The 12,212-nt window shown below is 46.3% G+C and overlaps 1 protein-coding gene across 1 annotated transcript; it reads right to left on the reverse strand.

Annotated features, from left to right (window-relative positions):
* Positions 1 to 260: 260 nt before the first annotated feature.
* Positions 261 to 9,510, reverse strand: fgf10b (fibroblast growth factor 10b). Its single transcript, XM_080434493.1, has 4 exons — positions 9,133 to 9,510; positions 8,306 to 9,016; positions 1,876 to 1,979; positions 261 to 1,060 (listed from the first exon to the last, which is right to left on the reverse strand). Exons 2-4 carry the CDS (start codon positions 8,751 to 8,753, stop codon positions 869 to 871), a joined length of 744 nt encoding a protein of 247 aa, XP_080290619.1. The 5' UTR covers positions 8,754 to 9,016; positions 9,133 to 9,510; the 3' UTR covers positions 261 to 868.
* Between the last annotated feature and the right edge of the window lie 2,702 nt (positions 9,511 to 12,212).

Raw genomic sequence — 12,212 nt, forward strand, 5'->3', positions numbered from 1 at the left:
AGTAATGGTTGCCTTTTGTCCCTTCTTACCTCAGAGAGCCTGATAAGAATAGACTTACCATGACCTGAACCCTCAGGGGTCTCATGGGCTGGTGAGAAAACTTGGCCTTCTCCTGAAATGTTCACCATTCCATTGTAAACTGTGCATTTTGGTGAATGAAAGAATTGAGAGGACCGTGTTGCAGAGGAGGAAAATGGTATTTTTTATTTTTGCATAATAGACTTCCTATAAAAAGTAAAGAATGCAAATTAATTGTTGCCTTCTAAGTGTCCCCCTCCAGTTAAATATTTCTCAAAATAAATAAATCATTTCAATACAGTCAAAACACAGTGGTTAAGTATCAAACATTGACTTTAAATGTGAAGTATTCATTATTGTTTAATGGTTTCATGATACACTGACCCATTATTTTCTGTGTGTTATCCATCGTCTAACCCTCTACTGTTATGAAACAGCTTGCCTCTCCAGTGAGAGCCCGAACTATAAATAACAGCTTGAGACAGTTTTACACCTACATAGCTATGATTCCCGGCTCTTCAACACGGACTGTTATCTTATATTCTGTCCATAGTACACGGTTTCTCTGGTCCAGGTGCAAACCATTTGGCACAGAAAAAGGTTAAATATTGCATCCTGTGCCACAGAAAACACAGATACCGCCTTCTCTTCGACACGAAACAAATACGATCTCAACCAAAGTTAGGAGCATTAGGGACCGCTTGTTTTCGAACCGTGTTAGTGCCTTGTTTCCACAAGAGAGATGTCTCAGTGAAAGTCTACTTATATCAGTTTGCCAGTGTTCAGAAACTTGCTGTCCAGTGCTGAATATTCTCTCTCTCGCTGGCCAGATCCTGCCAAGATCACCAATTCACACCATCATTGGGAGGAAGTGGGTGGCTGTGTTCTTCCTGCGTGTTTTCCTCCCCTTCAGCGGCCTCCCATGGACATTCAGACCCACAAACATCTGTCGCTTCTTGTTCCTCCACTCAGCTGAAGCGTACGTGTTGTAGCCATTCTCCTCAATCCGCTCCTTCAGCCTGCAATCGATGCCAAACTCTCTCTGGAAAGAAGTAGATAGAACACATTTCAGTATGTGACCTAGAGCTGAGGTTAACCACATGAACCCTAGCATCCCTATTCTGGTAAGGTCATAATAGAGGGACAATTGGACAAAAACTGCACATCTACAAGCTCACAACGGGCTGCGATGCAACGTGTTTGAGATTGGCTATTTTCGCTATTTGACTCAACAACGTATATAAGGTTTAAGTGCTTATTTTTTTTTAAAAGATATTTTTGGGGGCTTTTTCTGCCTTTATTGATAAGGTAGTAGGCTGACAGGAAATGGGGAGAGAGATGGGGGGGGGTGACACACAGCAAAGGTCGTCAGGATCGGGAGTTGAACCTGCGACACGCTGTCAAGCTGGATTAACCAGCGTATGTGGTATGCGCCTGGACCGCTAGGCCAGCGGGCGCCCCGGTTTAAGTGCTTTTATGCCTCGTCCCCTTTCCTATCACAACTCACTGATTTTTCTCTTTCTTTTTTTTTTACATGTCTTAGCATTGCTGCCAGTGACTTTGCATGGCGAGTACTTCATTTATTGTGCCTTTCTGAGTTGTCTTCATGTGCGTGCTCTGACATGCTTATAATCCAAAGGTGACCCAGCAGCCACAGGACTATTGATAAGACCTCCTTTGATAGAGAAGAATCTAACATTACCGGCCCCCTTGCGCTCGCTCTCTCTCTCTCTCTCTCTCTCTCTCTCTCTCTCTCTCTCTCTCTCTCTCGCGCTCTCTCTCTCTCTCTCTCTCTCTCTCGCTCTTTATCGCTCTCTTTCTGAAGTGTCCAGTGTGACCTCTGACCCGGACACTAACCGCTCCATACAGCTCTCCCTTCCTGCTGATAGCCAGATAGTAGTTGCTGTTCAGTCCTTTGATGGCCACAACCCCCACGTCCACTGATGTGATTTCCAGAATGTCTAAAAAGAAACAAAGAAAAAAACAAAAGACAAACTTTAAATATTGTTGTAATGTTAACGATGCCATGCCAATAGCCTTGCCCTGAGTCAGCTGAGTGCAATGACAGTATGTGTATCCAAATGGCTTGAGGCAATCCAAGCTGACTATTTATATGAAATAGACCACTGGTTCTCAATGTGGGGCCTGTGGACCCCCTGGGGTCATTGAGGGGGATCCAGCTAAATAACTCAGCTAGTTGGAACTAAATGCACCCTTATGGGTCTGTAACTTAATGTACAGGTACATTGTACACTCTCAGAGTTAAATTAACACTGAGGTAGATAGATGTCCCAGAGAGAAAACAAGCTTATCAAATGGCGGCCTGTGGCCTAAGTATATCAAACTGGGGGTCCTCGAAATCAAAAAGGTTGAGAATCACTGGAATAGATAGTTTTCACAGGAATCAGACATAGAAACAGATCCAGAACTCAGAGGAAGGGGTTAGAGGAAGTACTATAAAGGATATAAAACGTCATCTTGGCCCATAGTCACTGTAGATAAGAACAATCCATATTGTCTGGCAAGGGATGACAGGCCAACCACCGCTATTAGCTAAAGACAGCAGAAATCCACAGCTGGCCACAGACACTGGTGAGCAGTAAGATTGATCCCTTAGGTTAAAAAGAAAACAGTGGACAAGCGCAATGTGTGTGTGTGTTTTTTTTTAATTGCTGCTTCCATTTTGCAGGGCATTCAACAACAGACACGCTTGGGTGAGCACTCTATGTTTCAGCTAATCTTCGCAATCTCTCTTGTCCACAACATTCACAAAAGCCACTTTTCAAGCTACACCTGCGTAACAGATTCCAGCTGTACGTTTCCCTCGGCTTGAGAATTAATAGGTCAGCACCAGACAAATTCTTCAGTTGTTTTTGTTCTGTTCGGTATTTAGGTTACCAAGTCCCCAATGCAAATAATTCAAGTTTCCAAAAGGCTATTAGAGAGGCTAATTTATACCCCCGTAACAAGGGCATGCTGTTACTAGCAGACAGCTATGGTTATTTGTGTGGTCTCTGTATCAGAGGTCAGAGAGATGGAACATCCTAATGCCTGATTTATACTTGGTTGCACACCATGTTGTGCACCGAAAATAGCAGATCTACAAGCTCACAACGTGTCACAACCCAAGGCGCTGTGAGCTTGTTTATCGGCTACTTTATAAATCACCCCTAATGTGTCCTTTGACCAGAGAACCCACTTGTCTCGTCTGACGTTGGGTGTGTGTGTGTGTGCGCACACACGTGTGTGTGTGTGTGTGGGGGTGTGTGTGTGTATGTGTGTGTGTGCGTGTGTGCGTGTGTGTCTGTGTGTCTGTGTGTGCGTGCGTGCGTGCATGCGTGCGTGTGTGCGAGTTGGTGTGTGTGTGGTGAACCTCTCTGGTTCCCATGGCACGTTGGGATTTCATGCCTCCCTCTCTCCCCGACTTCCTTTCCTCACTTCCTGTGTGGTGATGTTTTTTTATTCCTTCCTTTTTTCTTTTTTGCTTTATCCTCCTGATAACCGCACATGTGTGTACACACATGTGTATGCGCGCGCACTCAAAGAGTGCGGCAGGCAGCACACGGGGGTGTGAACCCAAGGGAGAGACGACGACATCCTTTGATCAGACGTCCATTCCCTCCCCTTCAGTCTGATGACTGTTTGTGTAGCAGCCTGTTTTACTGTCAAACCCACTCTCCTGGGGGGGAGGGCATGCATATGTGCGGAGGGCCGAGCGTGCAGGTGTGTCCCCGACGAACAATCCCTCTCTTAAAAACACTGCCACTTCCCTCCACATCAGTGAGGTCTTGACCGTATCGGTTTCTAGTTCAAACGGTGGCACCTTGGGGCAGTGAGGGCCGGAGCAGCAGCAAGGCTAGTGGTAGGGGACTGTGACACAGCGGCCATTGAAGATCTGAGAGGAGCTGGTTTCTGTAAGGGATCGGGTGTCGGCTATGTGAGTGAGGATGTAAGACTATCTACGGCAAAGTCTCTGGCTGCTCTGTAAACATGGGGATGGATGAAAGGTGGGAGAACAGAGGAGGACAGAGGAGCCATGACAGTGAGACTGGGGGTGGAGGGAGGATTAGAAAGGCTGTAATGATCACTGATCAAAGTCGCCCACCGGAGGCAGGGGCGAGACACACATGCACGGGCATAGATGCACAGAATTCACATATAACACACATGCGCTTGCTCTCGGGCGAGCGCACGCACGCACACGCGCACACACACACACACACACACACACACACACACACACACACACACACACACACACACACACACACACACACTCTTACGACTCACACATACACACACAGAGTTAATATTGCAGCAGGTGAGTGTGCACTTGCCCCTTTCACGAACCGCCTGCAAAGCTTCAAAGTATGCTTTCATTCTTCTCTGTAGAATGTTTGGCTCTGCATGTGTTTGGCTCTGCACCCACAGGCAGCGGCTAATGTGTATAGGGCTTCAAGTGCAGGAAAACACCACCACACACACACAAAAGAACATGCTACATGTTTCTTTGCTTTGATAGTATATTCTAAATTACAACAATACGCACACAATCAGCATGGAACGTGACACCTATGTGTTGAATTGGGGTATTTTTAATAAACCACATGTGTTAAACTTGGCCCAGAGTCAGCCAGCCAGGTCCAACTGAGGCAACAGCATTTTTTCCCCTGATGCATGCTGGTTGCTTTCGTGTAACGTGTGGCTTATTTGCTACGCTCTGTTTGGAGTTACTACAGTAAATGGTGCGTTGGTAGTGGAATGGAAGGCGGACAATGCCAGTGAGAATTAAAGGTGGTTTTTCCACAGTGGGATGCCAAAAGCATGTGTTTTGCAGCTTTATTGTTATTCTTTGTAACTCCTAGTTTACACTTAAATAATAAAAGTCTCCAAAACATTCCGAGGGAGTGCTCCGGCGGCCAAATTTGAAGTCGCGCCATTCTCGTATTGTTGAAATGTGGAGGGGGCTGAAGTATAAATAAAGCTTTAGGGGAACACCGTTTGATAAGGACCACATTGAGTGTAATTACACAGGGGGGATATCCATCCTCTTCCCCATTGCCATGAAAAGCTATACATCTCTATGTTTAAACCTCCATAAGAGCACCATCTGTTTGTGTCGCGCGCAATGGGCTGCTGCTTTGATTAAAGGATATGCATACACACAGACACAGACACACAGACACAGACACACAGACACACACACACACACACACACACACACACACACACACACACACACACACACACACACACACACAACACACAACACACAACACAGACACAGCTCAACCACATGAGCCCTGTCCAGAGGCGTCTAGCACACATGGCCCCTAAAGCACAGAACTACAAATAGTGGCCTGACGCGTTCCTTACACAACACACACACACACACACACACACACACACACACACACACACACACACACACACACACACACACACACACACACACACACACACACACACACACACACACACACACACACACACGCCTCAAGCAAACACATACTATCTTGACAGGCTCACACTCACACCATTACAGCCGTGGGTAATTAACCCAAACTCTCTTGCCGCCAAACTTTTGTCTTACTTAGCAATATTTCACCAGCCACCCAGAGCTGCTAGCTGCATGTCTACATTTAAAACAGCAACATGTACTCACACAAATCCAACTGTGAATCATGGATGTTTTAATTATGCACTTAGGCTATACAGATAGATGGTTAGGGTTTGTTTTACATGCTCTCTCTCTCTCTCTCTCTCTCAGTCTCTCTCTCTCTTTGTAACCTCACTGCAGACTCCCAACGGGTTGGAAAGCCATGTGGGACAGTTTTTCGCTGGCATCCCCATAAATCTGTGGGAGGCTGCATACTGCCTCTTTAACAGACAGAAAGGGCCAGGTCCTCACTGTGCCAACACCTCAGCATCTTCAAACGTAGCCAAGGTAAAAGTATATCAGATATATTGACGCCCCAATTACAAAAGTGTACCACCGTGCTGCTGGACGTATTATGTTCCTTGTGTGTGCCATGTAATGTCTGGCCGAGGACACGGCGAGACGTCCACCCGAACGTATACTGCAGTCACTTCAAGGGACCATCGAGGGGCTACAAAGGACCTGAGCCCTGGGATCATGTCTAGCCCCGGGGGCCATCGCGGAGCTCTTGTGTAGTATCGCTTTCCCTGTGAACCTGATATCGGTGCACATAATCCACACACTGTGTCTCCCCGCGCCCCCCTCAGGACACAGCTTTCTGATGGCACCACCATTGATACCGAAGACGCGCAGCTTTGATGTGGCCACAATGACGTTCGGCCAGTGTCATTCATGAAGTTGTACGCTTATAGTTGCCCCCCCCCCCCCCCACCTCATCCTGTCACTTCACTCCATAATACCCGAATCCATTCAAATTCCTGGGCAAACTTGCTCAGCTTTGATAAAGGCGGTGTTCTCCTAAGGAGAGCGGTGAGGAGATATTGTAAGCCCCTGACCGCCAAAGCCCTCTTACACACACACACACACACACACACACACACACACACACACACACACACACACACACACACACACACACACACACACACACACACACACACACACACACACACACACACACACACACACACACACACACACACACTCACTCACACACTCACACACACACTCACACACTCACACACTCACACACTCACTCACACACTCACACACTCACACACTCACTAAATCAATAAATCAGCTCCCAAAGTTATACTGAGGGGGGATCCAGATCTCATTTTTGCAATGGGATTTAAGTAACCATGAAGTGGGTATAGGTTGTTTAGCCCTTTTTAGATTTCCAACCAAGCTTCACGGTATAACATCGTCAGTAGAGATGTTTCTGTCTTGACCTTGTCAAAACAAACAGCTCCTTTGACATTCTGTCTTCCCGTGCCATTTCCCATAAGTCACTTTGATTGAATGTGCGGTTTAGCACTCCCATGGGAAACATTAAAAGGTTCCATATACAATATATGGGCTGGGGAGGAAGATAGGGGGAGAGAAGGAGAGAGGAAGGTAGAAAGAGAGAGACAGCGGGAGAGAGAATGTGTGTGTGTGTGTGTGTGTGTGTGTGTGTGTGTGTGTGTGTGTGTGTGTGTGTGTGTGTGTGTGTGTGTGTGTGTGTGTGTGTGTGTGTGTGTGTGTGTGTGTGTGTGGTAGCAATAAGTAAGCACATGTGTCCCCCTGGTTGCTATATGATCACACACCCACTGGAGCATGTGAGTGCCCGCTGGCAGATATGCACACACACGTAGCTCAGTGGAAACACTCTGACACTAATGAGAATGTTATTCTCAGACTGATATGCTGCAAGCAAACCGGGCAACATGTAATCACTCTAAAGACACGGTTCTGGAATTGAACAAGTTCGACTGTTTTCAAACAAGACGTCTGATCTGTGACTGAGGACATGTAATTAACTTGATGATGTCGGGGGGCAGGCAGGGTGAGTGGGAGAGGAGAGAGCGAAAGGAGAGAGAAAGAGAGAGAGAGAGAGAGAGAGAGAGAGAGAGAGAGAGAGAGAGAGAGAGAGAGAGAGAGAGAGAGAGAGAGAGAGAGAGAGAGAACCATCAATGAGATTGACATCCATATCCTCCCCCAACCCCTGTTCTTCTGTGGCTCTTATCAGAACTGTTTACGTTGGGCTGTGAAGACTGCCTGATAGTGGCCAGGTTATCAGCCCCCTGCTCCCTTTTAAGCCCTCTGAGAGCTACCATCATTGTGCTGAGTGTTTGGACAGGGGAGGTATCTGTAGGATGTCTGGTTTAAAACAAAACAAAACAAAAAAAGACTTCTCTAATCAAGCAATGTTTCATCTAAACTTCATCTAAACAGGTATACGATTGGCGGTCTGGCGGTCTGTGAAAACACAGGTGTGTTTGTGTGGGGGTGGTCATTTTTCAATAAATTCTATATCATTCTCAACTTGAGTAATACCATGTGGTGTTGCTTGAGATCTATTACTGTTATCGTCAACATTTTTAGTCTAATTTGCCAAACATTTACTTTGATAATGTTGCTCTCCCGTTCAGAGAAAGGGATGAATGAAGCTATTTGTGCAATTCTTATGCCTTATTTCAGGTTCATGTAGAGAGACAAGAAACTGCAGAGAGAGGGGGAGAGACATGCGAGACAAGACGGGGGTCAGACCAGACACCCCCAAAGCCATTTTCGGAAATACCCAATTTCCCAATTCCTCTCCTTGAGTGTACACACATGAGATATATGAATCAGTGGGCTACTTACTCAGCAGGTCATCCTTAGTCTTGGTTCCATTGACTTTTCCATTCTTATCAATCCTCAGAAAAAACTTCTGATAAGAGTAGAGCTTCCTCCTCCGTATGTCTCCCTGTAGGTGAGTGTAGCTGCGCACGTGTCTCCCTTGTGGCCCCCCGGGTCGACCCGGGGGACCCCTGGAGGTCGCGGGCCTGGCCCCTGCAGCCTCAGTCTCGGAAATGTTCAGCGGAGCCCGGTGGTCCTGCCGGGGGAGGGCATGCCTCAGTCTGTCTCTGTATTGCCGGTGGCAGACGGCTCCGGGCAGGGAGAGGCTGAGGAGCACAAGGCCCAGGAGGACAGTCAAAGACAGGGAGGAGAGCAGCGACGGTGGCCTCAGCCCGGTGCGAGCCCCTAACCCAGCCCTAGAGCAGGACGAGGCAGAGGCAGCCTTACTCCTTCCAGCAGCCCATCTGATCATGGTAGTGTGCCGTGTGGAGGACTGGAGGCAGCCTCAGAGCCTGGGACATGCTGCTGGGGGCAAGGGGAAGCCAAGAGGGCAGGGAGGGGAGCCCTCCAGGGTCCGGGCTGGGGTCAGATATTTCCCCTCCACAATACAACTGGTTCGAACACCTGTATGAAAGCCCGTCCGCTCAGAAGTCTCTGCTTTAACTGCTATATTCCGCTCCCCGTTCCACAGTTGGAGAATTTTGCGCTGCTTTTCCAAATATTTAGTGTAAGTCTCTTTTGCAAAAAAAGAAAAAAGAATAAAAAGACAATATAAAATATAAATGAACAAATATTATATAGAGAAAATTATAGCATTCATATGCAGTGTGTATTCCAATGGCATATCTTACTTTATGCTCTTGTGTTTCGCCATCATTCCTGAAAAGTTTACATTGTACTATTGCTGCTGGCTTCACCAAGTGGCTCCTCCGCAATTCCAGACAGTATCTGGAAAAGTTAACTCCAACAATAAAATAAAAAAGGCTTCTGATATATCCAGGAGGAAGGCTTGCTGTTATGTCTGCTCCTTAGTTCCGCTGCTGCAATGAAATAAGTTGCACCACAATATATATATGTCAGCGTGCAGCTCTGTACTACCTGTGAGAACGCAGCCAAACTTCACATGCACCACAGAGCCTTTTCAGATTGCACTCTGAAGCGTAAAAACAGGACGCGAGACTTAAAGTAGAATGTTAGTCAATCCAAGTGCATGTCACATAATCCCTCTGTCTTCTTCCTCTCTCTCTCTCTGTCTCTCGCTCTCCCTCTCTCCTCATGGATGGGTTGGAGATTGTGGCGCGTACTCTTTCACTCTCTTCCGCCCCCCCCCCTCTCCCTCTTTCCCTCTCTGTCTCTCTCTCTCTCTCTCTGTCTCTCTCTCCCTAAATGACTCCACCTTTGGAGAACACTGAGGTAACGGTCTTGGGGGTGAAGGAAAGACCCCTCACTCTGTCTCTTTCTCTCTCCTTTGCCCCCTCTATGTTGTGTCTCTTTCTCACTCTCTCAGATTTGTTTTCTTTCATGCTTATAGTCCTTGAAATAAAGATCCCTGGCCTCTTAACTGTTGATCACAAGAATAAAATTACTATGAAGCTGTGTGTGTGTGTGTGTGTGTGTGTGCGTGTGTGTGCGTGTGTGTGTGTGTGTGTGTGTGTGTGTGTGTGTGTGTGTGTGTGTGTGTGTGTGTGTGTGTGTGTTATGAAGCTATGTGACTCTGTAAGCTATTTGATCCCTCCTTCCCTTCCTCAACAGCCCCTCACATATGGTAGCAAGTATTGGCTATGCGTGGGTACGAGTGTGCACGAGTGTGTGTGTGTGTGTGTGTGTGTGTGTGTGTGTGTGTGTGTGTGTGTGTGTGTGTGTGTGTGTGTGTGTGTGTGTGTGTGTGTGTGTGTGTGTGTGTGTGTGTGTGTGTGTGTGTGTGTGTGTGTGCATCTACATACAAGCAAATTTGGCTAACCACTGTGGACCCTGGGAGTTAGGGACATGAAAGGGTGAGAGGAAGAGATATGAGGGTTTATCTGATTAGATGGGCCAGGACAGAAGCACAGTGTGGCAGTATGTCACCCTGAGTGACAGATTGCAGTGTTGATTATGCATCAAAAAGTGGTTAGGCTTTTCTGTATATATATATATGACTGGGAAATGTATGTACAATTATGCCAGTTTCCTGTTGTAGTATCTGCATTCTTAGACACATGGTGTTTGGATCGGTGATTCTCAGCCTTGTTCATTTCAAGGACCCCCAATTTTATATGTGTATTAGGCCATTTGCTGAGATTTCTTTTGATGTGATCTCTGGGGCCCCATAAGAACAGACATGTTTTGGTCTGATATGGTCCTTTACTATCCATGTACTGTACGTATAGATTTAACAGTGAATTCTTGTACATTCTCTAGTTGTATTTACTTGTACATAATAATGGTGAAGAATAACTATCAGTCATTTAGTTGGGGAGTGGGGACCCCATGGAACCCTCTCAAGGACCCCTGCATGACCCCACATTGAGAACTACTAGTTTAGATGTGTTATGTTGATTGTGTGTGTGTGTGTGTGTGTGTGTGTGTGTGTGTGTGTGTGTGTGTGTGTGTGTGTGTGTGTGTGTGTGTGTGTGTGTGTGTGTGTGTGTGTGTGTGTGTGTGTGTGTGTGTGTGTGTGTGTGTGTGTGTGCGTGTGTGTGTGTGTGTGTGTGTGTGTGTTGGGTAAACAGACCATGCAGCATGTCCGCTCGCTCTTGTGCTGAGGAGATAATTAACACAAATTGAATTGGACACGCTCCGTGTTAATCTAGCCATTTGTAACTCAGAGAGCGTGCAAAATGACCCTTACGGGTCCATTTGGTTCCATCTGTACGCTCTCAGAGTTCAATCAAACACTCAGTATTTCACAGTGCGTGTATAAAAACCATATTGAGTTACCATTGCCCGGTTCCAGTGTGAATGCATGGCTTATCATGAGCATCTGACTGAAGCCTCTCTCTTTCCCTCACGGTCCTCTATCATAGTGTTTTATCTCTCCTCTGGTGTTGCAATGCAATGAAGCTCTCCAGTTTCACTCACCAGACCTCTGCCTTCCTCTGTGACTCAGGTGTCTGCATGGCTGGCTGCCAGCGACACTCTCTTTTACAAACCATGATGCACCATTGCCACTCAACGCAAGAAATTTAAGCACAGTAGTGGCTTTGGACAATGTCCGAGTGGTAACTGGAAGAGCGGGCACCTAGACAGTGTGGGCGCCTCAATGTTAAATTGGCTATTTTCTTCCGACAATTTATTTAAAAAAATGTAATAAAGAATTTTGGGAAATGGTCTGAAGTAATTTAAAGTACGGTATACATGATTTGAGCATGCTTGAACATTTGACATTTCAGGCCTAATATCTCTACAATTGCAACAAAACCTGTGCCTAGCCAGCAATTATTGGCATAAACAAGAAGCTGAATGGTAAATTGTTCTCTGCTAATGGTGTACCTGTACTGTATGTTCAAATCATGTATACTGTACTTTATTTCAGAACATTTTCCAAATTCAAAAATTGTTTACATTTTGGGAAAAAAATGCCATTTTCATCTCTATGTATAATATATAGTGAAGCTCAACAACAGTATGACATTTACCAGCTAGCATACAAATAACTAGGAAGATTATGGGTGGGGGCTGCATTTGCATGTTGTCTAAAACTCTGCCTTATCTAGCTCTGTAGAGCATGGTTCTTTCAGCTGCCTCTTTAATGTAGAGGCCTGTCCTGTACCTTGCGTTCCCTGCTTCTCTCCTTAAGCCCTGGTCTTTAGTGTCTGCTTTAATGTCTGTCAACGATCTACAGCCAGAACGGCGGCCTGGTCTTAAGGCTGGTCTTAACTTAGCTGCCTGGCTTTATCTGCTCCTCCAAACAGGCCGTTTCTTATCAGGGCTTCCTTTGTGGTGTCCCCGC

Source organism: Gymnoscopelus braueri, assembly GCF_963280865.1.
Source record: "Gymnoscopelus braueri genome assembly, chromosome: 7".
Lineage (NCBI taxonomy): Eukaryota > Metazoa > Chordata > Actinopteri > Myctophiformes > Myctophidae > Gymnoscopelus > Gymnoscopelus braueri.

Coding starts and splice junctions, on each gene's coding strand:
- fgf10b (XM_080434493.1), bottom strand. CDS start 8,753: ATGATCAGATGGGCTGCTGGAAGGAGTAAGGCTGCCTCTGCCTCGTCC. Junction 1,980..8,305: donor GACTAAGGATGACCTGCTGA/GTAAGTAGCCCA, acceptor GTTTCTTTTTAG/ACATTCTGGAAATCACATCA. Junction 1,061..1,875: donor AGGGAGAGCTGTATGGAGCG/GTTAGTGTCCGG, acceptor ACTTCTTTCCAG/AGAGAGTTTGGCATCGATTG.